We start from the raw sequence: 27,958 nt of genomic DNA, 5'->3' as shown, positions 1-27,958 counted from the left end.
GCTCCGTCCATTTAAAGGACGAAAATGTTAAGTCAACGATGACCACTTCGTTTAATTATCGTTAATTGATCTGTTTAAAAAATAAAAAGAACCCGACAGTTAAAATGAAATGCAGGAACTACTAAAATCGTGATCAGAACACCTTTTGTTGACGCTGTTGCCAATGAATGAGAAACCCCCGCTGTCACGTGGCATGTAAAGGCGCATTGTCGTCAATTTCGGTTTAAAGGGGATTAAATTCTACCCATATACCTCTTTTGGGTCGTCTGTAAACAAGAATCTCGTTTTTGTAAATAGTTTATTGATATTTCCTGGATCTAAAGTGACCATTTTGCGGGCAAAATGGGAGCGAAAGTTGGAGATGAGAAATCGTCGGATAACGAAAAATCTTCAGATGAAAAGAAAGAATATATGGGTAAGATTTTCTAAGCCTTCTATATTTGGACTTTCATTATCGGTGAAGAATGATATTGTGTTTTTTGGCATGATGTACGGTTCAGTGAATTTAAATTTCAAAATCTCTTAATGGGAACTTGGAGAAAGTGGGAGTTCATGTGCTGTACTTGTAAAACAGGCAGGGTGTTTTGAGCGCCACTATATCGAACCCGGTGGTTATCAATGCAGGTCTATAAAATTATTGACCAGGTGAATTTACGGTTGAATTGCAGCCCATAGTAAATATCCACGCAAGCACAGTCAATATTCAATACAATTTCAGTTGATCGTTTAAGGAGAAATTCGCACAAAAATCATTTACCAAGTCAAAGTTGAGTTGTAGAAGAATACAGATGACTAACTGAAATAAAATATTGTCCACGCCCATTTCTTCAGAAAATTTAATCATGATTTAGCCTATGTAATGAGAGGGGGGGGGGGGGGGGTTGTTGTTGTTGCAATACCTTGTGTTAATTGTTCATGTTGTAAATCTTAAACTTAATCCACCACTGACATAATATACACGTCATGTATATATACCTAATGTACTACTTATTCATAAAGTCATGGAGTACAAGTATTACATGAAGTCAGCAGTGGTAGATGTGAGGAAAGGGTATTTTCCTACATAATGATGGATTTATAAATTGTGCACATTGAACATACCTCTCCCATACTAACCCATACCCCACCCACCTCAACATCAATAGAGTCTTGTAAGGCCGAAATTAAAAATATCTTTGTTTCCCCTAACCCGACCCTGAATTCTCAATGTGGGTCGGTAGGTAGGTAAACAATTTTATTTTATGACAGCAGTTTTGACAATACGTTCTAAAATTTAATAGATAAAACTTTAAGTAAGAAAAGTACAAAAGAAAGCGATTTGGGAACAAAATGCTAGGTATCAAACATATGCTGTTTAAACATGTTAAAGGAAAATTGATGATTAATTAATTTACAACTGTTATTTATATTTGAACTTGTGAGATATCTCACGTTAGAGTACATTTATATAGACTGAATAGATACAGATAAGATTCTCAAATATGCAAAGACTGGACATCCGAGTATATTTTTTCAAACCTTCCATCAGCCCCCAGTTTATACACAATCAATGTACTTTTTGTCAGATTTGCAGTGTTTCCAGAGCATTTTGCTTTAGAGTTAAGAAGTAAATGTCTAATTTTAAGTCGCAGGTCCAAATACCAATAAGGAACGTTGAAAACAGTCTTTCAAAAGGGACCATAAAAACTTATGTCCAGTCTCGCAAAAGATGCTGGCTCAAAAATGCTTAATGGCAAAAAAGTGCTGAGTAAATTTGAGCAATGGGGAATTGTTCAAATGTCGTCCAAACAAATCTCGAAGGGATCAAAAGCAAAGAAACAACCAATCTTCGAGGGCGTAATTAAAGAAAAATACACTGGGCGTCTCAGGAAGCTCTGCTGAATCATGATTTCAAAACTATTTGTAAAGAGTATTTAAACAATATTTAATTGACTCAAACTGAATCTACAAATGATAAATATGGTACATGTATATACAATGTCATAGTCACGAAGTTTAACCCATAAATAAAGGCATTAAAGAGAGAAAATCTGAATTATATTTATCAGGATGAATATGCAGACATATTTACAACAACTCCTATGGTTCCGTAATGGCATATAGTAAACATAGGAACATAGATGAACTGGTTATTAGATCAAAACTCAAATTAAATAAAATGTAGTGAAATTGAATGATGTGTTCATTAGGCGGGACTTACATGTACCATGTATTACGTACCTTAAATTCAACAGACAGGTTTGTTTGTTGTTTACCGACCCTTTCGAAAATTTATTCACTCACATGGAGAGGCAAGACACACACTCTTAATTAGTCATGGTAAATTTTATTATCAAATTGTTTCAAGAGTGAAGAATTCTAGTTAGCTAAAGTAATAAGATTGAGACGTCGCCGTTGTTTTATTAATAACTTTTTCTCAGTAATCACACCTTGGCGCCATTTTCTTCAACAAATGACAGTAGAACAATGTCGGCCGTTCTGCTAAAAACTGATTTTGATGAAATTGTATTTTATGAAACTTAGTTAACAATAAAAAAAATAATTGAATCTTCTTATTTCAAAAATCTTTTCAGTCGGTGCGATTTAATTGGGTCGGTCGCGTTAGGGGAAACAAAGGTATTTTTTATTTTGGCCTAAGTGAACCCCCCTTTTTTTTGGCTTTTTTAATTGTCAATGTTTCCATCCCCACTTAGCTGTTTGGATTCACTGGCCCTTTTTCACAAACAGTTGTTGATGAAAATTAAACATTTCTGTAATTTTATGTTTAAAAGATGTATCTATTTGAAGTGACTTAATTAGTGTAATAGAAATATAAGATTTAAAAAAAAAAAAATTGCTTTCCTACTTACAGCTTAGATACTCTGGGGAATGAGAAAAATTTTGTTTTAGTCATAATTCAGATTTTTTGCAAAACACACCAGGCATTTATGAGCTATTAAAGAAATGCCCAATCGTACATACATGTACTTCCAACTTTTATTGGATAAGAATCAAGATCAGCTAGATCCTCCTTTTATAAAAAGTTTGACCACACCAATACCTAGATTAACCATGCATTTGCTTTCTTACCATTTTGAAAATCTTCTAAGAGTTCTGGAACTAGTGCAACATTGCTAGTTCAACCTCTGTTCGATTTTTTACTTTTTCAAGAAAAGCAGAATTTGTGAATGGATTGTAATTGCCGTACTTCAATGAAGATTCAAAATTTATTTACTTTTTGTAAAAGACAAACAAATTGAGCTCCAGGAACAAGTGAAAGGTCTATCTGGAGCCAACAAGAGCAAAGGCAAAAAGGACAAAAAAGCCTCCAAAAATGTCTCGGAATACACGGGTATCAATACGATCTGTAGAATTGTAATTCTGTCTATGTATATACCCATGAATTGTAAATCTTCATTCATATGGAAACACTGCACATACTGTATATCTCTTCTCTTTTGTTAACTGATAATTTTGTTTGCCTTCACAATGTCATTCTATTGTAAATCAATATATTATCCTTTCTACATCTTGTATTTTGAAGTATTCAATTGCTCATCTTACACAGGCATGACAGATAGTATATCATAACATTTGGATGTTTCGGTTTTATTTAAAAAATATATAAGAAGTTAATCAATTAAAACATAGTTCAAGTGCATGCACATTTATATACACCATGCAGACATTTGTCTCCTATTAAGTGTATGCATTTGTTCCTTAATTCATTTAATAATGTACTTGAGTCTTATGGTGAAAAAATTTTTGGCAATATTAGAAAAAAAGAAAACTATGTTGTACAGTAAAAGAAAAATCAAATGAATTGCCATTTAACATGAATGATTATAAAATATGCTTTTATCTTCAGGTGATCCCCGGAAATATGATCCAACCTTTAATGGACCAATTAAAAACAGGTAAGGTTTATTTGATCAAGATAAATGTACAGGTATGATTATTATTATAATTAACGGCTTAAAGTGTGTCTTGGTTTTCAGGCAGATTTAGAATTAAGTTTAAGGCTGCACCAAAGATGTCATATGTGATCATATATCTTGTAAAACCTATCTTGTATAAACAAAGAATTAAGGATTTTCCATAATTATTTACTTTGAAAATAAAGTAAATAAAACCCCAGGGATCCTTCACTCTATAAATGATAAAAATAGACCACAGTAAATCGATAAGGAATCAATTTTCTTACTCAAATATTAGATGCTGAATTAAAATCCTCAAAATGAGAAAGCAAAAACAGTCTATTAGAGACATTGCAAAGCTAGACGTACTAGCTTTTAGCTACCTAAGCCATTAATGCTTAAAATGACACTGATTTAAGTATATAAAAAGACAAAATCCTACATATGAAAATTCCAGGGGGTCCATGTTTTGTGACCTATTCATAGATATGTATTAATTTATGTATATTGTTTGTATACAGATTTACTGAGTTCAGTCACTGTTTGTAAGGCCATATAAAATTGAAACCTTGGTTCTCAGGCCCGCGCGCATCCGTTTTGAGGTAGCCGCATTGCCGATTTTATTGTATTTTTGATAAAATAAAAAGTTGGTTTTGCGGAGACCAATCCGGGAAAAAAAATTTCGACCTCATTCGTTTCATAGTTTAGTATTCAAATATCACTTCCGGTAGCCATTTACAATGAGATTTTGGCTACTTCAGGTGGCAGAGGATAGTTTCGAATAAAGTACCGGTCAAAAAATAGAAAAAATAGAGAAACCTGAGGTTTGAATGCATATTATAGGTAATTTTATAGCTAGAATATTTTATGGGTGCATTTGGAGGGAATTGGTGGCCTTGTGTATTTTATTGAAATATGACACTTTAGTGTCACTACTGCTGTATATGGGATATGAACTAGAAATACGAAACTAAGATCAGAAGTCACTCTTCCGGTATTTCACCAGAAAAGCGGGGTGGGTTCATAGGATGAATTGTAGCTTGAAAACGAAGCCCATATCTCTTGCTGTTCATTGGTATGTACAAATGTTATTCTGCAATTTGTGTGGTAGCTTAGGTCAGGCGCACGGGCCTGGAAGCAGATGCGGCTGCGGCGAAATAGTGAAAATAGGCTTGATTCACATAAAATTTTGAGATTGTCCCTGCGCCATCTTTAGGGCTCATTGTGTAAGTTGTACATGTTTTATTCCTAAAAGCTTCAAATTTCTCAAGGGACTACATCATACTATTATTACATGTAGAGGGAATTTAAAATTTTTCAATGCACATTTTAAAAGCAGCTCAATATTAAGTAAACCGTCAGTCAAACGTATTGCAAAAAAAACTATCCTCTGCCACCTTCAAGAATGCATCAATTTTTAGAAATGTGAATTTTAGTCTGATTTTTATACAAAAGGGTTTATTCATGTATGTCAATTTAAAAAAATACTTTGTTTCTGTTATTTAAAATCTGTACAGCTGGGTATATTCACTAAAAAGCAAGGGGGGTAATGACTTTGAACCATCAGCATAATAAATCATATAAGATTTAGGCATTTTTTGCCAGAGAATAAATTAATTGTTTGAATTTGATACTTTGGGTATTGTCGTAATTAAAATCATGTCTTGCTTTAATTAATTAAATGTAATTAGAATTTAAGTGTATTAATTAGTGCGATATCACTGAAATTACATAAATTTGCCATTTTTTCCACCTAAATTACTAAATATAAATATTTTGAAAATAAAAATCAGTCATACCTAAATGTCACTAAACCTAACCATATATATTAAAAAAAACTTTTTTTTGCTTTTTTTTTCCAAATTTAACCTATTCTTTTATTTATGATTTTCATGAAATATGCCCCCCCCCCCTTTTTAATTTTTAATTTATCTATATTTAAATGTGACAGAATCTAAATTTTTCAATGGTTTGCTATAAAAGGACTATTTTTCTTTGAATAATAACAAAACAAGGAGTTTATATTGCATATTTAATGAAGTAATATCAATAAAATGTGCATTTTCATGTAATTATTGAATTCTGCTAGGCCCATATAATCTGCCCACAATTGCCCAGGATGGACAGAATAATCACTTTTAGTTTTCAGGAGAATGAAATGTATGTATTTGATTACTCATAACTGTTAAAAGTGAATATCAGACACTTAGAAAAAATTCAGCTAGGAGAAACAGATTTTTACAGTGCATTTACATTACACTGAAGAAATGGCTGCAGGGGTAGGGTGTTGAACTGCCATTTCCTGGACAAGCATGTGATGCAAGAGGGGTTTTCATATATCATGAAAATATCTTGAAAGTTGAAAGGGGTTTTAACTTTGCAAAAGAGTTATAGGTATATAAAACCAAGTGAAAAAGAGATAAAATGGAATTTCACAGAACATGAAAAATAGGGGAGTATGTGGTACATGTGAGTACATTTCACCAAGATGTGCACTTTATATTTGACTTTTTACATATAACTGTATTTGAAATAGATTAAAATTACCATTTAACACTTTTTTGATGGTGTATTGATCATTTGGAGTTGTAAGAATTGCTTTTGTTTTATGTGGAACAAACAATATGGGGTTAAGGTGGTTGACCGAGAATTGGTGAGGTCTCTTATTTGGCCATAACTTTTTTATTTTTCAATGAATCAAAACATATTTGGTATATTTTTACTCAGAATTGCATGTTCTTTCTGAATTGAGCAAGGTTTGTTAATTGCAAGACAAACTTTGAAAGTTAAAGGTGGCAGAGGATAGTTTCGAATAAAGTACCGGTCAAAAAATAGAAAAAATAGAGAAACCTGAGGTTTGAATGCATATTATAGGTAATTTTATAGCTAGAATATTTTATGGGTGCATTTGGAGGGAATTGGTGGCCTTGTGTATTTTATTGAAATATGACACTTTAGTGTCACTACTACTGTATATGGGATATGGACTAGAAATACGAAACTAAGCTCAAAACTCGCTCTACCGGTATTTCACCAGAAAAGCGGGGTGGGTTAACAGGATGAATTGTAGCTTGAAAACGAGGTGGTTGAGCCCATATCTCTTGCTGTTCATTGGTATGTACAAATGTTATTCTGCAATTTGTGTGGTAGCTTAGGTCAGGCGCACGGGCCTGGAAGCAGATGCGGCTGCGGCGAAATAGTGAAAATAGGCTTGATTCACATAAAATTTTGAGAATCTTTAGGGCTCATTGTGTAAGTTGTACATGTTTTATTCCTAAAAGCTTCAAATTTCTCAAGGGACTACATCATACTATTATTACATGTAGAGGGAATTTAAAATTTTTCAATGCACATTTTAAAAGCAGCTCAATATTAAGTAAACCGTCAGTCAAACGTTTTGATTGCAAAAAAAACTATCCTCTGCCACCTTCATTTGAAAATACATTTGAGGACATTACCTACGATGTTTACACGCTGTTAAGCAATGGATAAAGCAGAAATGGAAAGTATATCTGTGATTAAAAAAATTATCTTTATGTTAAAGAAAATTTGAAAATTAAAAAATACCTACCTCATCTACTTTATTGCCAATAAAATGATAAACAAAATGCCTCCCTCTTGCATCTGTTTTGGAGAAAATTAATGGCCTGAGAACCAGGGAATTAAATTTAGATAGCCTAATCTTTACATTTTTTATGCAAAGGGAAACCACAAACATCTTACCTTTCAAAACCAAATAGATATACATGTGGGAGATGCAACAGTGCCTCTAAGGAAAGACAATTTGAACATATATGTACAATTGGTTGGCTTAATGGCCCCACTTGTCCTAAATAATGGGACCATTTAATATGTAAATCAAGAAGTCAAGAGAAAAGGCCATTTAGGGCCATTTAATTAAAAAAAAATATCGTAGTAGCATTTTCATTTATTTTTATACCCTCCACTTGAAAGGCAAGGAGAGCATATTGATAGAGTGACTGTCTGTCCATTTGTCAAACTGTATGTCCATCCATCTTGTACATGTATCTCTTATTTAGCAGGTCTTTTACCACTGAATGTAATTTCGAACTTCTTACAGTATCATTTTTTTCTCAAACACTACTAATTTCCCCTTTTTTGACTTATACTGCAATGTGTCTGTAGAAAGGGGGGGGGGGGGGCTAAACCTACACCGCAATGTTGATTGCCTATACTATGTCTATCTATGTCTATATAAGAAAAAAAGTGGGGGGGGGGGGGGCTAAGTCTGTGTCATTTTGTGATACCAGGTATTCATTTAAATACAGAAATATCTGCAGGTACACTGTACTATAGATCATTAAATATTACATTTGTGACATAGACACAGACTCTTTATTAGTGAGACAGAATATCCAGTATTTGTTGTTAATGCTATATATAATCTTTTAGAATTCTAATACACATATGAATGAAATTTTCTCCAGCATACTGTCTTGCATCATTCGATCCACAAAAATGAAATTTTTGTAAATGAAAAAAGGTATACAGTAGAGTAGTTTCGAGATTGTTCAAATCATGATCCCCAGGGGTAGGTGGTGCCAATATACAAATAAATCTTGTAGCAAAAAATCTAATTGGTAGTTAATTTATGAACTGTTAATGAAGACTAGACTAATTATTCTGAATTTTTAAGTTGTTACTGAATTAGACATTATTTTGATGATCCTGCTCATCCTATATTTCTCTTGCTTTTGGGCAACAGTTTATCAGTTTATTTTATACTCTATAGATCCTCTATGGATTGTTGTTTTATACTCAGGTGACTGTGAAGGCCCATGAGCCCTTTGTTTAAAGTACTGGCAACATTTGAACGTTTACAACTTGGATTCAGAAATAATCCTTATGACCTCTAAAATACTAAGTACATTATAACACAGCTCTAACTACCACAGTTAGCAAGAAATTTTACTTGAAGTTTATTAGATGTGTGGGTGCATTACCGTGAAAACTTGATAGCAGGAACATCATTTTTTGGATCCAATTAAATTTTTGTAACCATTCAGAAAAACTGCTGAAGCCAGCTCTTCAATTTGAAAGCATGGCTAGAGAAACCAAATTATGAACCACTTTTAATAATACATGTACTTGACACAATTCTTTGATAAGGGTGGTGGCCATTTGCCATGCACTTTAGGAGGGAATACCTAATTGAAGGCCTACAGGTAATTGAAGACCTAGAGAAGACCTACGGAAGACCTACAAAAATGTGGGATTTATACAACAAAACTGATATGATATTCTGATTAAACATGTCTTAAATATATATAATACAATAAAAAAGTTTTATGAAAAGAAGTTTTAAAGTGTAGGATTAAGCATTTATAAAGTTATTGACATTTTCTCACAGATTTGAAAGAGGATCATCAGACTTAAGCAGCTAGAGTATTTTTTCATTGAGTTTGAAGATTATGATACTCTGTACTCTGTACTTCAAGTAAAAAAAAAAAATTGGTAATGATTTAAAATAATACGCGAGTTTCGAGATTGTAACTCTCCTACGATAGAGGCGCAGAAAGTATCCATTTCAGCATGAAGGTGGGACAGGTAATTGTTTCTGTATACAAACGTGCATAAATAAATGAGCGATGTTTATGGCTTTTAATAATTATTTAATGTTATAGAAAGATAATAATGTTAAGCAGTGATGCATTTTATGATTTTATCAAGCTGTGTAAAATTACAAATCTACTTGCAATTATAGGGTACTTGAAACTAAAATAAACATTGTGGTCTTTATAAAAAGTAAAAGATTTTCTTGATTGTACAAACATTTTCTAAAAAGTTAGTGGTTTTTTAAGTTATAATAAGGAAAGTAATCAATGTGTCATTTAGATTGCCGACATACAATGTTCAGATGCATGTGTATATTTCTTAGATGTCCACATATCTCTTTCCTCGTCTGAAAAGTCTCACGTCCTCTGATATATTCTTTTTGTTCTGATTTTTTTGCCTTAAAAAATGACACCTTTACATTAAATGGGATATTTTCGAGTTGAAGAATGCATCTTGACAATTATATATATTTACGATAAACCAGTATATCGATAATGCGATATATCCAATTTATGAATATCTGTCCCGGCTGTTTGTTTACGTGGCAACAAAACTCCCCTCCTCAACGAAAGAGCGCAAAAAGGGAGATAATCTCGAAACTTGCGTATTGGATTGCAATTGCTTTAAAAATGCACTGGTACATGTGTATATTTAGTATAAATTTATTTTTTGTATGAAATTGTTTGTAATTAAAAGGGAATGTATAGGGGACTGGGTAAAATTTCTTTCAGACCTACCACACAAGACACAACAAATGATGGACAGGACCCCATTACCCCCACCCCCCCCCACCCCCCCTTCCAGCATTAACACCATGCACTAGGTGTCATGTAGAATGTAACACTCTGTGTCATGTTTTATTCCATGGTTTATTGTAATACTTTATTATTTCTCTCCATCTCGTTTTACCTTAATGCATTTCCTAACCTTTTCTAGTATATTATGTGAACAAAGATTTTTAGGAGGGGGTGGGGGTGGGGGGTCCTGTCCACAGGGCACAGGTACTTGTGTACTTTAATATTACAGTAAGCGTTTGATTAAGTTTCCATGGGACATTTTAACTTTACATTTAAATCAACTGTTGTTGTTTTTAGCCCATATAGGTGTCAGATTGAAACTGAATTGCTTTCAAGTTTTCGTATTTATTGGAAATGATTTTTGTAAGCAGAAAAACCCCTTTGATATGATAGGGAATTACTGACTGGACTTTAAATGGGATATTGATTAAAAAGCTCAGCTATGTAGAAAATATTTCAGATTCCCATTAGTGACATGCATTTAAATGGATTAAATTTACACCTATAATAGCTGCAGATATCTTGATCTCAAAAATATGTTTGACTGTGTAAAGAGAAACAACTCTTTTTCACCAATGTTAATTTATTTTACAGATCATGTACAGATATCATTTGCTGCTTGTTATTTCTGATTTTCCTTGCTGGGATGTTTGTGTGTTCTGCAATAGGTAGGAAATATATGTTATACAGCAAATAAAAATTTAATTTCAAATTTTTATAAATGAAGTACATATGAATTAACAGAATGTTATATGAAATCTCATCAATTTTCTAGGTGACATAATATACTACCTGGCTTACAAACTTATATTAAATGTTCCTGTTTATTTTTTTATCATGAGCCTGAATGAGTCAAACATCTCTCTTTCCAGGAAAAAAAAGTACATTTTTTTTTTTCAAATGCCTAGTAATTGGATGTATAATGACATGATTTTCCTCTGTGAATTGTAGGATATGCCAGAGGAAATCCCTATAAACTCCTGTATCCTACAGACTCTACAGGAAATATATGTGGATATGATTCTGGATATACGTGAGTTATACATCATGAATAAAGTGAACACATACATGTCCAATACTGAATATGATGCCTATAGATCAGTGATATCAAAAACATCACAGACTGTAATCAGTACTATAAAATTTTATTTTCTGTATATCATACACAAGTGTGAGTGCTATGTCAATATCAAGAAAATCATGGGAATTAGTTTTGTTTTATACTTTCTTTTCTCAGAGACAAGCCCTATTTGGAGTACTTTGACATGTTACAATGTGACATATTAACCTTTTCTTTCTCCTCTCAGTGACAAGCCCTATTTGGAGTACTTTGATATGTTACAATGTGTCACATTAACTTTGTTTTCTCTATTTCCTCAGAGACAAGCCCTATTTGGTGTACTTTGACATGTTACAATGTGACATATTAACCTTTTCTTTCTCCTCTCAGTGACAAGCCCTATTTGGTGTACTTTGACATCTTACAATGTACCATATTAACCTTTTCTTTCTCCTCTCAGAGACAAGCCCTATTTGGTGTACTTTGACATGTTACAATGTGTCAAATTAACCTTGATTTCTCTATTTTAATTCTCAAGACAAGCCCTATTTGGTGTACTTTGACATCTTACAATGTACCATATTAACTTTTCTTTCTCCTCTCAGAGACAAGCCCTATTTGGTGTACTTTGACATGTTACAATGTGCCAAGTCAGGATCTGCAGTCATCATCACAGGATGTTCTACACCACAGGTACTATTGGTTTTTCTGTTCTTTATTTGATATTTTATTATTATATTGATTTCAGATATTTTGACATTAACCTCTTAATTCCCAGCATCTCCACAAGAGTGAAAAATTCTCGAATGTGACTTTAAACTTATATATAATCAATCAATCTTAATTAATTACCATTAAAATCAACAATGGTTTAGGTTAATGATGGATTTTACAAACTTTTTAATAGAATTTGCATGGCCATAAGATTAAAAACATTTTTTTTGATTAAATGATTAAACAAATAAGTTTTGAATCACATACACATTAAATTAATAATTTCATTTAAAATTTCACAATACATTGTAATTATTATGAATTGATGAAAAGTTGTTTTAAAAAGACAACAAAAAGGTAGAAGTGGAACATAAGTCATTAAGAGAACATTTACCAAAAATTCTTAATATTTTATAAGTCAAATCTCAACCTTATTTATTGATTTCCTGTGTTTTGATTGGACGAGAGCAACTTCAAGAAAAAGTTTACACATCAATAAATTTTTCAATCAGAACCACTCTCTTGACGAAGCTTCTAGGCTGTTGTAAAACAATGAAAACAGTTAAGACTAGGCCCTAGGGGGGTTGTTTTAGCTTAATAATGATTACACGAAACTTGAAATTAAATAAACAAAACTGTTGACAAACAGGACCGAAAGACGATAATATTGTGTTTATGTCACCGTCGGATCACGAGTGTGAAATTTAAAAATCGCTCGACGTTCGATCTAATACGAAGCAAATGAGCTCATTTGGTATCTTTGTACATGATAGGGAAAAGAAACGTACCTAAGACTCTTGCCTTATAAGCATCAAATTCATATTTTTACATCCTAGGCCTATATTCTTCCTCAATCTTTGAACAAACCAGAGTAAACAGAGGGCATCCTCGGTCTGCAACTTTCGCTCTTCAAGCGTTGTCGTTAATGTCAACATGGCCATGGTAAAGGACGATTTATTCTGGAGTATACTCTTATTTACGATATTTGTTGACTTAAACAACATTCAATGAGTTTTTATTTATTGATTGTTTCGACAATTTTAGTTGAATTTTATCGATATTCACCTCGATTACGTTTCTTCACAGCATATAAGTATTCCTACGTGGTACAATAATAACGGATAATATGGAGGCCTCAAAGTGAAATAATTTTAATAATTTTTAAAATTCGTAATGGGAATTATAGGAATTAAACGTTCTTTTTTCAGAATTTATCGATGTGTAAACTCATGCCTTCATTTACTCACAAACTTTACATAAAGGTGCTTCAGTTTGTGAGTAAAAGGCATGAGTTCACACATCAATAAATTCTTAAAAAAGAATGTTTAATCTTATAATAAATTTGTGCATTATTTACATCCATATTAATAAGCCCAAAAATATATATTGAATTTCATGCAGGCACCCATTTGTGTGAAAGTGTTTGAATTATATTTGTCTTTAAAGAAAGTTAACAAGAAATTGTTTTAAAACTTATCAATATCTCAAGTACTGAACATCAGATCATTTTAAAATAGAATTTCAAATATTTAAGCTTATATTAAGTATATTTCTTTGATGATATACAAGTTCTCTAATTGAGGTCCATTTACAGGTGTGTGTGAAGACCTGCCCCTCGACATACTGGTACTATTTATATCAGGAGGCACTAGAGACAGCTGGAACTAAAACTGACACAGACAGAGCTACAGACATGATCTGTAAAGGAGGAACTGATACTATTGCGGTAAGTGGCAGCACATTAAAACTCTTATCTGATCAATGCATTGCAGAATAATAAAAGAGCAGATCTTAGGTTGCATGTGCAGCAAAAATAAATATTATTGGTTTAACATTATTTTGTACTGTATTCTGGAACCACACTTGGAAATATTTAACAATTTTTTAGCTCGCTTGGTAGTGTCGATTCTATTTCAAATCATGACCCCCCAGGTGTAGGGTTAGGCCACAATAAGGATATTTGTAATCCTATTGTGAATCCAGGGAGTTTTACATTGAAATGTATAGGAAAAATCTTCTTCTCAAGAACCATGGGGCCAATAAAGCTATGGGAAAGTATCCTGGAGTAGTGTAGATTCTAAATTGTCCAAATCATAACCTGTGGGGCATAGGATGGGCCACATCAAGTATAATGAGAGGAAAATCTGGTTAAGAACAGCATGATTAACATTACTAATGTGAGCATTGTGGCCCATGGACCTCTTGTTTAAAAATTTGTGTAAAAAGAGATTTCTTTCTCTTGACAGTTGAATTCACTTTATTTTGAATTCATCCAATAACAATAAGAATAAATCTTACACTGTAATTTAGAGGCAAAATTGAATTAATGAGAGGCCATACCGATTGGTAGAATCTCGCTGAACTGAAGTTTGTAATTTTCATGATTTCAGGCCAGCTCTGTCAGTAATCTGGTAACCTCAGAAGCTTGTGCCCCCTATTATGTCAAATCAACTCCAGGTAAGATTAGATTTAAGGTTTCAATGCCTTAAAAATAATTCAAAAATGATCTATCATCAGCATGCAGTTTTGATAGTAGCAAAAACGGTTTGTCTAATCTGATCAAGGTTAGAACCTTAAATGGACAGGTTGTCTATAAATAGTGGGGAGTCACTGTTATCTATGGGGCGCCGTTTTGGTATTTACAGCCAAAAAGTGATATCACCTATTCGAATAGGTGATATCACCTATTCAGATTTTGAATAGGTGACAGAATAGGTGATATCACAAAAAGTGATATCACCTATTCGAATAGGTGATATCACCTATTTGATTTGAATAGGTGATATCACTTTTTCGAATAGATGATATCACTTATTCGAATAGGTGATATCACCTATTCGAATAAGTTATATCACCTATTCAAATTGAAAAGGTGATATCACCTATTCGAATGAGTGATATCACCTATTCAAATTGAATAGGTGATATCACCTATTCGAATAAGTGATATCACCTATTCGAATAGGTGATATCACTTATTCAGCACAAATAGGTGATATCACTTTTTCAAATAGGTGATATCACCTATTCAAATTATTTATGAAATAACAACAGCTCCCTGGGTGGCTAAATCTTATTTACTTTCACTTTCGTTTTATAACTCTTCATTCTAGGAGACTTTGCATTTAATTTTAATCAATCCTTACAGAAATTGTAGTTTGTTTTGCTCACAAATTAATTTATTTCACTTATCTATCAAGTAAACTTTTAAAGAAAAATTGGAAAAACGCATGAAAACTGGGTAGTTCGAATTTTCTTGGTTCCATTGGTATCACCAATTCAAATTGAATAGGTGATATCACTTATTCGAATAGGTGATATCACCTATTCAGCACAAATAGGTGATATCACCTATTCATTTCCAGTAGGTGATATCACCTATTCGAATAGGTGATATCACTTTTTGGCAGTAAATACCAAAACAGCGCCCCATAGTTATCTGTTATCAATTGTAATTCAGTTTTGCACGCCAAAGATATATGCCAAACTCAATGATACCAATCAAAGTCAGAGTAGTGTATGGAGCTGCACTTTTGAGAGTAAGAGAGGGAGAGTGGGTTGCAATTACATTTCCCCTTTTTGGCTAAAAATTACCCTGAATTTCAAGTAAAGTTCTTAACCAGTCTATGGTGAAGTCTCATATGAATGAAATAACCTTGTAAAGGTCATGTAAACCACAACATTCGTTCATTTGAAAAATGACTCAGAATGCACAGAAACCACCCAAAATGCTACTCACTTTATAAAATAAAACTCCTAGCTTGCACCTCTCACGTTCTTTCCAGGCTTCCCCTGCACCCCTTTCTTTTCAGAAGTCTTCCAGTGGCCCTGGTATAATTTTGTTTTCATGTCATTTCAAAATGAAATTTTAAAGAAGAATTAATTAGCATCCACTTTTGATGCTACATTATATTGAATCTCCATAGAATGAAGTGAATGTAAATTGTTGTAATTTTCAGTGGTTGGCCGCTGTATCCCCTCTTTTTTCCTGGAGATAACAGACTGGGCCCAGAACCTTGTTGTAACTGGTACAAGCTACAATCTGACCAACACAGACGGGGAAGGAATCACTGGAAATGCCATGAACGAGGCCAGCTAGTAAGTGAAGGAATCTCATAAGTTGACTGAGCTAGTATGTATTAACAGTAAAACATTTTTATAGCAAACATGCTTAATTGATGTTTACAATGAAGTGATTATTATTCTCCATGACTTTATTATCCCCTTTTGAACTTGATGGATATAACGAATTACGCTTATAACAAAAAAAAATTGTCCATCCCTGACTCTTTGTTATAAGTTTGTATTATTTAAGTTCCTCTTGGATGAGGCAAGCTTAGCAATACTTATACTCACTCATGAAGAAAGTATGGTTTTGTCAAACAGTGAAGTAAAATCAAGCATTTATTAGTTTGTTTCAATGATTGAAAAAAAATAAAGGTATGGAACTCTGTTCATGGGGTACCTACTTTCGCCAATAAAATTCTTATAAATCAAATGCTTTACAATTTTACTTTCTATCCATATCTATTCAAATATAAACAATCTTCATTACTACCAAAGTTCATTCCGTAATTCCTTATACTTCTCGAGATATTCTGAAATCAATTCCCAAATTGACAATGGCTCAGTTCCTTCACTAATTATAAAGTGGGAGGTGGTTTTCCCCGGAAATTGTTCTAGAATATTTGCTCATTTGCATTCAAGCTTTACAAGGTTTTTCTGGTGGTGTAACTAAGTCATAAACAACATTTTAGCGGTCTAATTGTTTTGAAAATCGAAAGGTATATAATGCATTCCGGGAAAAATTCGTTCTACCATGGCTTCATTTACTTTCATAATCAACATGGCGGTAGTTGTTGATGTAGACGTTTTTAAATTAATTTTTTGCGAGAGGAATATCATTACGGACTTAACGTTACAAACTGGAGTAAGAAATCAACTTTAAATTGTTGAAAGATTTTGAAAATACTCTGCAACTCTTCGCCGCACTTCAAACACCGTCTGTTTACATGTGAATGACCAGGGGCCCAAGCTAATGTCGAGTAAAAGAAAGTAGGTCATTTTTGAAATTGATTTCAGAATATCTCAAGAAATATATGGAATTTCAGAATGAGCTTTGGTAGAATTGAAGAATGTTTATCTATGAATAGATTTAAATAGAAAGTAGAATTTTAAAGCATTAGAATAAAAAATATTTTATTAGCGAAATTAGGTACCCAGTGTAAGAGTTCAGTACCTTTATTTTTTTTCAACACCTCAATTTTTTTCTAAGCGATCTAAAGGCCTGTGGTTTCAATGATTGAAATAAGTCATATACTGTTTTATCCTTCAGTTGGCTGGCTCAGTTCATGTCTGCTAGTGAGGTGGTGGAGAGAATTTACAAGGATGTGGTGGCCTCGTGGTGGCTACTGTTAGTGTGAGTACATTTACAGCACTCCTCTGGATGAATCTGACAGAGCAACGGAATGAAATATTACAGATGATGATCTCTGTTATGAAAACAGAGTTAAGTTGATGCATGGAGATAAAAAATGAAATTCATGCAAAATTTAGCTCATTGTACATGTATGGAGCACTTTTGGGGACAAATACCCCAGTATTATCATGAAAAATTTATATATTATGGAAGCCATTTTTTTTTAAGTTTCATGTATTAAAGGGTTACTCCTTAAGAATCAATTTGTTAGAACAACTCATTTCATTTGTGACCAAGCAAGCTAATGGGTATTTAATGCTCTTTGGGTGGAAGTGAAAGATAAAAAATATTTACAAGAACATTAATAAAATGTACCGTATATCAGGATTTTTCCGCGTGTATCCAATTTCCGCTTTGTTCGCGACGAGTTCTGAATCGCGGAAAATCAGCGTAAATTTAATACAAAGTTTTCTTCTTGTAGTAAATTTATTTCTTAATGCTTATATCGTAGAGGGTAGAAATAGCGGGATCAGAGGACAAGCGCAAGATACCGGTAATACTGTAGGTATAAGCCCTTATTGTTTGTTTACTAGTTGACAAGCTAGCTAATTATATGGGTCACGTTCCTTGCAAGAAGCTATTAAACTAATTATGTCTGAGCTGCTAGTCAGTTTGGAACAGTAAATGACCTATGATTGTTTGAATCTTTAAAAAGTAATATCTGTGGTTTTGATAGGTCCTAGTTAGTACGCAACACAGGTGTGTAATTATCTGAGTGGGTCTTCCGAAATTGACGAGGTGAAGGTCGATCGATCTATTTCTCACCCGTATGAAGTAACTCAAGCTTAATGATTTTACATTTTACATCCAGTTCCTTCATAGGGTTAAACAATTGTTAATAATATAATCACTGGGACTTTGAAATAGTGAAAATTTGATTCGCGTAAATTTAATATACTGATTTAGGTTCTGATTCGCGGAAAAAACATGACGCGGAAAAAACCTGATATACGGTATATTACACAATTGTGTTCACCTCTTTCAGGTTTTTGGGGGCTGCCATGGTGGTATGTTTTATTTGGATTGTCCTGATGCGATGGTTGACTGGTATAATTGTCTGGTTCACCATCTTTGGGGTACTAGCAGTTCTGTCTTATGGTGAGTTATGAATACCAAAATTAAACCCTGAAAAAAAAGAGAAAAAAAAACAAAATTAGGCATTACTTGTACTTATAAGTACAATATTACTTGTACTGGTATTTGCAAAATGTAATGAATAGTCTCACCAATATTTTTCTTTTTAGTATAATAATAAATGCTGTCAGAAAAACAGAAAGCAGGGACATGAAATGTTCAATTATTTAAATATTTTTTAATTAAAGATAGCTGACATTTTCTTTACACTGTGTCTAGAAATCTGTAATCCCTTTCTATTGCATGTATTTTGTTGCATTCTGATTCCATGGCTTTCAGGATATTTTTTAAGACAGAATTTTTAACTCTGATCTTTCTCTTTGTAGCCTGTTACTACAGTTATACCCAGTACTTTGATCTGAAAACCAAGAATGTGACGGGAGAGTGGGGATACTCCGAGGCTTTTGCACTGAACTTCAGTTACTACTTACAGCTCAAGGAAACCTGGCTGGCATTCGGTATGGATAAATTTATAACAATGTACAGTAAAACATGGATACACCAAACATGCTTATACTGAAGTCATGCTTAGAGTGAAGTGGATACATTTCTTTTAGTTTTAAAAATGTATTATGAACATTACTGATATAAACAAATTACTGTTATTAGGAATCTAAATCGTTAATCCCTGGCTATTTGCTAAATGTTTGTTTTACTGATTACCATAAATCTGGAAATTTTTACGTCGATTTATTTTTTTATTTGGGTCAAAAAGTTGATGATTAATTCTTACGCTTCAAATTTTTGCGAATTGTCACTGGTGCTAAAAATAAAAATCACTGAAGATTTTCATATCAGGTTATGTTTCAAATAATATGCCTAGTAAGAATACCACCAATATACTCGCAACGTGGCAAGATATTGCAAAATCGCTCAGAAACAATTTTGATGAAAATGCAAAAGGATTTGCACTGAAAATAATTTCTTAATCAATTATAACAAACACTTTAGAGGTTGTGTATGCCTTTTAACCTGAAGTATAATCCAAATGAAGAAAAAATACCGGTATAACTAATTTTCTCAACGTTTGGTTTTTTCTCACCTAAAATTTACACGCCGCGTTTACATTTGGAACTTTGTAGTAAATGCACTGAGATTGAGTTATCGCCCATGTTGATACACGGTTAGATAAAATGACAGTTCTCTCTTTATTGGCAAATTAATTGATGAAAATAATTAAAAACTGGCATACCACCTCAGTGCTTGTCAAATCATCGGACGATATTGCATATAATGAGGGCAATTTACACGCATGGGTAATTAACTTGTAGTTATATAGTAGACTAGTGTAAACAGGTTTCTTTTAAAAATGACCAGTGCTTACTGACGCCTATTCACTGAGTTAAAAAAACGACACGAGTTCTCAGAAAAAAATTCTTCACATGTTGATTTATTTTTAAGAAAAATATTTTTGCGAATGCAATGTACGCGCAAATTTGCTAAAAATTTATCTACAGTAAAATTTCCAGATTTACGGTATCTTGCATGTAGAATACATTGTATTACAATTTTTGTTCTCCAAAGAACTTTAATCGCTTTTTTTTCAGTTTTTCTTATCTTTGTGAAACTGTTAGTTCTTTGACTAGTCACTAACTTCTGGTAAATATTATTTTCAGCTTGTGGAACTGCCACATTTTTGTCCATATTTGTTCTGCTGCTGATTTTCCTCCTAAATAGAATTTGTATCGCTATTGAACTCATCAAAGAGGGGAGCAGGTATGTTGAATACAGAATTTAGAAAAGCAGATTCAAAAACTGTTTCTTTTGAAAAGAATAATTTGTTTGTTCATTTTGAATTACTTTAATATTAGAATTAATGTAGAGAAGAGGCATAACTCTGTAAATCCATCCAATGTTTTGGAGGAATCAAACAAAATTTCCCACTTTTCCAGATATTTTCTGCTTTAATCATTTTTGAAACAGATTATTACTTCATGTAGATGGTGAATTCACTACTTTATTTTTAGATTTTAAAGTTTGTTTTTAACAAAAAAAAGCCTGTATCTATTAGTTTAATTAAATTGATGTTTTAATCATGGATGACTGACTCAACTTTCAAATGATTAAAGTTAACATATTTTTCAATTTTTCAGAGCCATTGGGAACATGATCTTTACTTTAATATGGCCAGTTTTTCCATTCTTCCTTCAGCTTATTGTTGTGGGATATTTTGGCTTCAGCTCTGTGTATCCTTTTAATGACTAATAGGCTAATCTGAAATTTAAGTAAACACCGTGTAGAGTTGTCTTTTTGGTTGATGTTTTATAAGTCCAATTATTGAAAGTATAGATTCTGAAATGAAACAAGATTGTTTCTACATGAAGAAATTTCTTAACCCCATACAAGATACATTGCTTCTATTGGAGACCAGAAGTACTACACCAATGGCACCAACACTACAGATGACGGCATTAACTACTATCTCTCCAGGATCCCGTGTGAACCTGATGTAAGTTCTCCATTTTACCCAACCTCTTTCTATGGCTGGAGACATTTAGATCGTATTCTCAAATGTATATTTTAAAATTTTACGCATTTGTGTTACAGGGTACAACTCAAGGTTCCTATTGTGATTTTGTGAAATATGGTGGAACAGAGTGAGTATAATTTGGATGTATATATAATGCTGATTCATTCACTATTTTTCTGAGAATTTTAAACCAGAATAATTGAAAAGCAATATCCTCAATAATTGTGTACCTCCTTCTTTTCAGGTATATAGTGACGATGCAGGTTTTCATGCTGTTTATGTTTTTCTGGACTATGAACTTTGTGGTTGCTATGGGACAGATGGTGTTGGCGGGTGCATTTGCCTCGTATTACTGGGCATTTCAGAAGCCGAAAGATATCCCAGCATTCCCTCTGTCTGCCTCGCTGTGGAGGACATTCAGGTTAGTTACATGTAAATGCAGAGCTGTATTACTTTTGGAGAAAATTATTTTAAGATCTGGAAAATATTTTTCAGATTACTGTGGTTTCATTAATATTCGTTGAGCACCAATTTTCGAGGATTTCGTTGTTGAGCAGATCCACGAATTTAAATATTCATTGAATTAAGAAATATGTTATTCATTTGTATAGGCAATGCTTTTGTCCACGAAATTACGTATCCTCGAAAACGTCTGTTTTACAAAAGCCATGAAAATTGATGCCAACAAAAATTAATGAAACCACAGTATTAACAAATCAAAGGCTTTCAGCTTTTAACTTTTGTAACATTCTGCCAATAATACATTAAGGTAGGATTCTTCTCTGGTTTCTGTCTAGATAGAGTATTCAAAGTACCTTAATTTCGGGATTTTAGGTCGATGGGGTATATAGGTCGAAAGGCTCATTTTCAGCCTTAATTTTTGAAAAATCCTAAGATAGGACGAACTTACTATATAGGACAAGGCTTTGTTTCCCGTTTTCTAAAGATTCTTACGCAGATACAACGTATCAGAACAGGTAAACCCCTAAAATTACCGGGGTTATTCTGTGACATGAACGTATCAAGAAAAATAAACAGGTATTTTAATGAGTACAGGATTTAAATAAAGTTTTTAAAAAATGTAGTTAAAACTTCTTTGAATTGTGTTACTTCTTATTTTTCTCCAACTTGCCTGTTCAATGCCTTCGTAGTTTCACACTGTTGTTAAATCAGAGGCATAAATAACACATAAATGCGTTATTCTTTTACAGCTATAATTCGGGAAATACCCAAGACCAAAGAATAGTAATTCCGATTTCAGAACAACTTGGACACATTCCTAATAAATTTTATTCAGACATTATTTACCGGTGGACGACAATTACTTCGATGTCCGCCATTTTTATTTTTCTTCTCCAGGGATTTGCTAAAACACGCAAATGACCATAGAATGTATATATCAAGCAACAGGAAAGAATTGAAATCATATTAACACTCTATAAGTTTAATTTATAAATTTAATTGAGAGTACATTCACAATTTGACTGTCAACATGAATTTCACGGCTTTGTTTGTTCAATGCTGTGTAACACTAATACCCTATAACGGCACGTGGGTTTCTTAATCATGCCCCGCAGGCATTTAAACTAACACAGGTGTTAAACACCTTTGCGTACACAGTGTAAATCCCTTTATCTGTCAGACAATTATAATTCTGTTAGAAGCCAATCTTTGTATCGGTATATTCAAGATAAGTTTGTTTTACCGGTATTATAATTAATTAAAATAAAAAAAAAAAACAGTAATGAATAGCGTTTTTTTTTTTTAGGTAATTAAATTTAGGAATTGAATGGCAACAAATTATTTCACTCATTATACATTTAAATAAACATAAGACAATAAAAACTATCTAATATACTATTTCAATTTATTGCTACTAATAAATGGTAAAAACACTACAGTTGTGATCGTGAAAAATTTCCGTATTTAAAATTTTGATACGGTTGCGGTTTTACTTTTAGTACACGGTCGTGACTTCCTAACTTCACAAGATGGATAACGCATGATGTTAATGGACAATACTTTGAGGAATTATTTAATAGATGAAGCACATGTTGTTTTCCTTTGTCATCAACGGATAATTAATGGAATTTATTTTGTAAGAAAGCTATAGAATAAATATTTTATTGTTTACCGGGGCATTAATTTTTTTTGCGAAAAATAATCAAAAAATTTACGAAAGTGACACAAATTTGCTTTGAAATTGACGTAAATTTTACTGATTAGGGGCATTTTTCGTAAACTTGAGCCTTAAATAGGTCGAATTCTGTATATTGGGCGACCCCAGCAGTTCTGAGAAAAAAAGTATCGACCTATATTCCATAAATTACGGTACATTTGTTGATATGTGTTCTATATTTAGATGTAAGAGATTTAAAAGACCATATTTTTCTTTCCTCATCACAATTGTACAACTTTAAATAGAAATGGTAAACTGCGTTTGAAAACTAGCAGGGACTATATTTTTGGCAGAATGGTGGCGTATGAAAATATCTTCTTTTCTGCCTCTCAAAATTATTACAGAACATTGAATTTAGTTATTATTTTTATGCAATCAGAGACTACCCCCGGTAGATGAAATTTTCAAATGTAAGTTAAATGAATAATAAGGGACAAAAGTTTCAAAATATATCAAATAAATAAGATTTTTCACACATACTAGAACTATATTGGCTTTTAAATGCTTCAAAAAAGAAAAAAATTCAATCTTTTGAATTACAAGTAGGGATCGCATGATTGGAAACAGTAATTTTTTATTCTTAATGTCCAGGAAAAAGGTAATGACCTTGACCTGACCTTGCCAGTAATTTTAGACGGTCAAATTTAATCTCACTGATACCATCACTTAGTGATATTGTCCTCTTGATTCTGTGAAAATTTCATTAATTTTTAAATACAAGAAATGTGAGAAGAATCCTACCTTAAGTGAATGATCAGGGTGATTTTTGTTTCAGGTACCATTTTGGATCCTTGGCATTTGGATCTTTAATTATAGCCATAATCCAGATGATAAGGGTTGGGCTAGAGTATTTGGACCATAAGCTTAAAGGCTCTGAAAATGCAATAGCAAAATTCCTTTTAAAGTAAGTAACTTTTAAAATTGTCATATTTATTTTGAACAGAAAGACAATTTAAATAAGTATATTAACTGGTTGTTCATTTCTTTTTCTTTACAGGATCCTGAAGTGTTGTTTCTGGTGTCTAGAGAAATTCATGAGATTTTTAAACAGAAATGCCTACATTTTGGTATGAATGAAATTTTTTTTTTGGATACACTTGCTTGTTTTTAAAATTTTTATAATATTGATTTTATCAAGTTTTTCAAGGCATCTTGATATCAGTCAAGCATTATTAATAAATTTCTTTTGACAGATTGCAGTGTATGGCAAAAATTTCTGCACATCTGCCAAAGATGCCTTTTTCCTCATTCTACGAAATATTGTAAGGTATGGAAGAACACTATGTATAGATTCTGGAATATCACATAAAGATAAAAGCAGCTTAAAATAGAAATTACCATCACCAGATGACATCATTGACGTTCTATTTTGATTTCAGGGTGGTTGTGTTGGACAAAATAACAGATTATGTTTTGTTCCTTAGTAAACTACTAGTAACAGCATCTGTAGGTAAGAACTGTCTTAATATACACCTCAGTAACAAAATGATGACATGAAAATGTAACTTTGAATTGGGGGAGGGTGTAACCTTTGCATCAGACTTCAATCACATGAGGTATTTTTACAGTTACCAGGGATAATTTTTTCTTTATTTAAAATACATTGATTAGCCATTGCTGATTATTTGGCTGTCTTCCATAAACTTGCTCCATCAATTCTTTTCCTTTAGGTGTGGCTGCATACTACTGGTTCCAAGGAAAAATTACATACTTTTCCGAGTATGTTCCAACAGAACTAAATTATTATATCACACCTGTAATTGTAAGTATACAATATAGAGTTTATTTTTTTCTAGCAGAAAAGTTTCTTCTTCCTTCTTTCATCACATCATTTCATTTCATAATCATCATTATGGTTTCTTGTCAAAATCATCTTCATTTTCATCAGCATACTTTTGGCCTTATCATTAACATTTCAACTTTGGTTGCTATAACATTTATTATGATGGTTTTTAGCTCACCTGAGCCGAAGGCTCAAGTGAGCTTTTCTGATCACATTTTGTCCGGCGTCCGTCTGTCTGTCTGTAAACTTTTCACATTTTCGACTTCTTCTCAAGAACCGCTGGGCCAATTTCAACCAAACTTGCCACAAAGTATCCTTGGGTAAAGGGGATTCAAGTTTGTTCAAATGAAGGGCCACGCCCTCATTCAAGGGGAGATAATTGGGAATTAATGAAAATTTAGTGGCATATTTTAAAAATCTTCTTCTCAAGAACCACTGTGCCAGGAAAGATGAAACTTATGGGGATACATCCTCAGGTAGTGTAGATTCAAGTTTGTTCAAATCATTACCCCCGGGGGTAGGGCGGGGCCAAAATGGCCGACCAAACTTTTACATAGAAATATATAGGAAAATTCTTTAAAAATCTTCTTCTCAAGAATGACAAAGCCATAATTCATCATATTTATATGGGAGCATGTTCAGGTATTGTAGATTCAAGTTTGTTCAAATCATGTCCCCCCGGGGTAGGGTGGGGCCAAAATGGCCGACCAAAGTTTTACATAGAAATATATAGGAAAATTCTTTAAAAATCTTCTTCCCAAGAATGACAAAGCCATAATTCATCATATTTATATGGAAGCATGCTCAGGTATTGTAGATTCAAGTTTGTTCAAATCATGACCCCCCGGGGTAGGGCGGGGCCAAAATGGCCGACCAAAGTTTTACATAGAAATATATAGGAAAATTCTTTAAAAATCTTCTTCTCAAGAATGTCAAAGCCATAATTCATCATATTTATATGGAAGCATGTTCAGGTAGTGTAGATTCAAGTTTGTTCAAATCCTGACCCCTGGGGGTAGAGCGGGGCCAAAATGGTCGACCAAAGTTTTACATAGAAATATATAGGAAAATTCTTTAAAAATCTTCTTCTCAAGAATGACAAAGCCATAATTCATCATATATGTATGGAAGCATGCTTAGGTAGTGTAGTTTCAAGTTTGTTCAAATCATGACCCCCCGGGGTAGGGCGGGGCCAAAATGGCCGACCAAACTTTTACATAGAAATATATAGGAAAATTCTTTAAACATCTTCTCAAGAATGACAAAGCCATAATTCATCATATTTATATGGAAGCATGCTAAAGTAGTGTAGATTCAAATTTGAACAAATCATGACCCCCAAGGGTAGGGCGGGGCCAAAATGGCCAACCAAAGTTTTTAAAGATATATATAGGAAAATTCTTTAAAAATCATTTTCTAAAAAATAGCAAATCCATGATTGGTCATTGGACTACTTTTGGATTTAAACTTTACAATAAAAAGCCATTTTCTACTTTTTCCTACCCTTAGTGCTCAGGTGAGTAATGTGGCCCATGGGCCTCTTGTTAAGTATTAAAATAAACTATTTTCCTTTTCCTGTATATTACAGCTTGTAATCATTGGCACCTTTGTCATATGCTGCTGTTTCTTCAGTGTGTATGAGATGGCTGTAGACACGCTCTTCCTGTGTTTCTGTGAGTATCAAAATGGAAAATGATTTTAATGATCTATATTTACAATCAAAAGTTAATTATGGGATCCTCAAAGGTAAAATGTCGTTTAATTGTTAAAACCTTCAGTCAGGGTACAGAAAAGTTCCAATTTGAATTTCTCCCTTGTCATATTGGCTATAACATTTTCAACAGTTGGGTCATCCACAGACATTCGATTTGCTTTGTATAAGCAGTTATTCTTTGGTTGTTTTACAGTGGAAGACCTAGAAATGAATGATGGATCTGCAGAGAAGCCTTACTTCATGAGTAAAGGTCTGATGAACATTCTGGGAAAGAAGAACCTCAAACCAGGGGAGAAAAAGAAATGCTGTGGGTGTTGCTAGGGCCCCCCTCCTTTCCTGCCCCCCTCATTGTCAGTGATTGTTGACATTATGTTGTTCTTGTTATTTGAGATTATTAATGGATGTTATTATGCAGTCACAACACAGTTTGGGGTGATGTAGATACGGTACCTAACTGGGGTTGAAACTGCTTGTATAGAGATATGCTTAGTGACCATTTGAATCACAATATGTCAAAATTTTTGATTGATCCTAATTAGCTACCAAGTTACTCTAGATGCATCATTTGTTCAAAGTAAAATTACAGAGTTGTGACATAATTTCAGGGATATTTCATAGACAATCAAAGAAAGTGTTGTTTATTTTTTAACTTCATGGTAAATCATGCTGAAAAAGTAGTACATTTGTACATGTATGTACTAAAATTAGTACTGATACATATCTAATGTAAAATTATTCAGTGATAATTATTTTGGCTGTATGTGCTTAGAGCATGGATGCTTATATTATCTGTGATATTGATATTTGACATATCCATTTTTGTTTTATTTTTCATTTCACTGATTTTTATCATTCTTCCCCTTTTATATTAATAAAAAGTGACATTCATTTATCCAAAACTATCCATTTTTGATATTCTTATTAGGTCCCATTTTTCTCTTTACATTATGCAGAAATAACCAATGATTTTTTTTTTTAGAATTGTCTCAATTTGTGTGATTTTTTTTCAATTAAACACTAAGTATATATGTTTTAAAATATGCAAAATAGACAAACCACTCCCATGAGAAACTGCATGTATGTATATTACAGCTCCGTGTGCACCTTATCCCCTTTTCCTTTTCAAATTCTGTGAATATCATCTGCAATTTTTGA

The 27,958-nt window shown here is 32.9% G+C and overlaps 1 protein-coding gene and 1 long non-coding RNA gene across 3 annotated transcripts; one reads left to right on the top strand and one right to left on the bottom strand.

Moving 5' to 3' along the window:
• The first annotated feature begins 8 nt into the window (after window positions 1-8).
• Window positions 9-27,747, top strand: LOC134254371 (choline transporter-like protein 2). 2 transcript variants are annotated; one of them, XM_062736903.1, is made up of 24 exons: window positions 9-415; window positions 3,227-3,331; window positions 3,848-3,896; window positions 10,865-10,938; window positions 11,222-11,303; window positions 11,936-12,023; window positions 13,639-13,770; window positions 14,435-14,501; window positions 16,004-16,142; window positions 17,380-17,463; window positions 18,509-18,621; window positions 18,984-19,115; window positions 20,274-20,373; window positions 20,751-20,843; window positions 21,004-21,106; window positions 21,205-21,254; window positions 21,372-21,548; window positions 24,082-24,210; window positions 24,304-24,373; window positions 24,500-24,573; window positions 24,686-24,756; window positions 24,977-25,068; window positions 26,678-26,762; window positions 26,997-27,747. In XM_062736903.1, exons 1-24 carry the CDS (start codon window positions 343-345, stop codon window positions 27,122-27,124), a joined length of 2,310 nt encoding a protein of 769 aa, XP_062592887.1. In that variant the 5' UTR covers window positions 9-342; the 3' UTR covers window positions 27,125-27,747. The 2 variants fall into 2 exon arrangements, with proteins under 2 accessions (XP_062592887.1, XP_062592894.1); XM_062736910.1 differs by lacking the exon at window positions 3,227-3,331 and having other exon boundaries at window positions 10-415; window positions 26,997-27,746.
• On the bottom strand, window positions 17,375-20,842 carry LOC134254384 (uncharacterized). Its single transcript, XR_009989309.1, has 3 exons — window positions 20,775-20,842; window positions 18,500-18,648; window positions 17,375-17,496 (listed from the first exon to the last, which is right to left on the bottom strand). It is a non-coding gene; the product is annotated as an uncharacterized LOC134254384 (long non-coding RNA).
• Window positions 27,748-27,958: the final 211 nt, after the last annotated feature.

Source organism: Saccostrea cucullata, unplaced genomic scaffold, assembly GCF_032062105.1.
Source record: "Saccostrea cucullata isolate Sc308-1 unplaced genomic scaffold, CSIRO_AGI_Scuc_v1 ctg521, whole genome shotgun sequence".
Classification (NCBI taxonomy): domain Eukaryota; kingdom Metazoa; phylum Mollusca; class Bivalvia; order Ostreida; family Ostreidae; genus Saccostrea; species Saccostrea cuccullata.
This window is presented reverse-complemented; position numbering and strand designations above follow the sequence as displayed.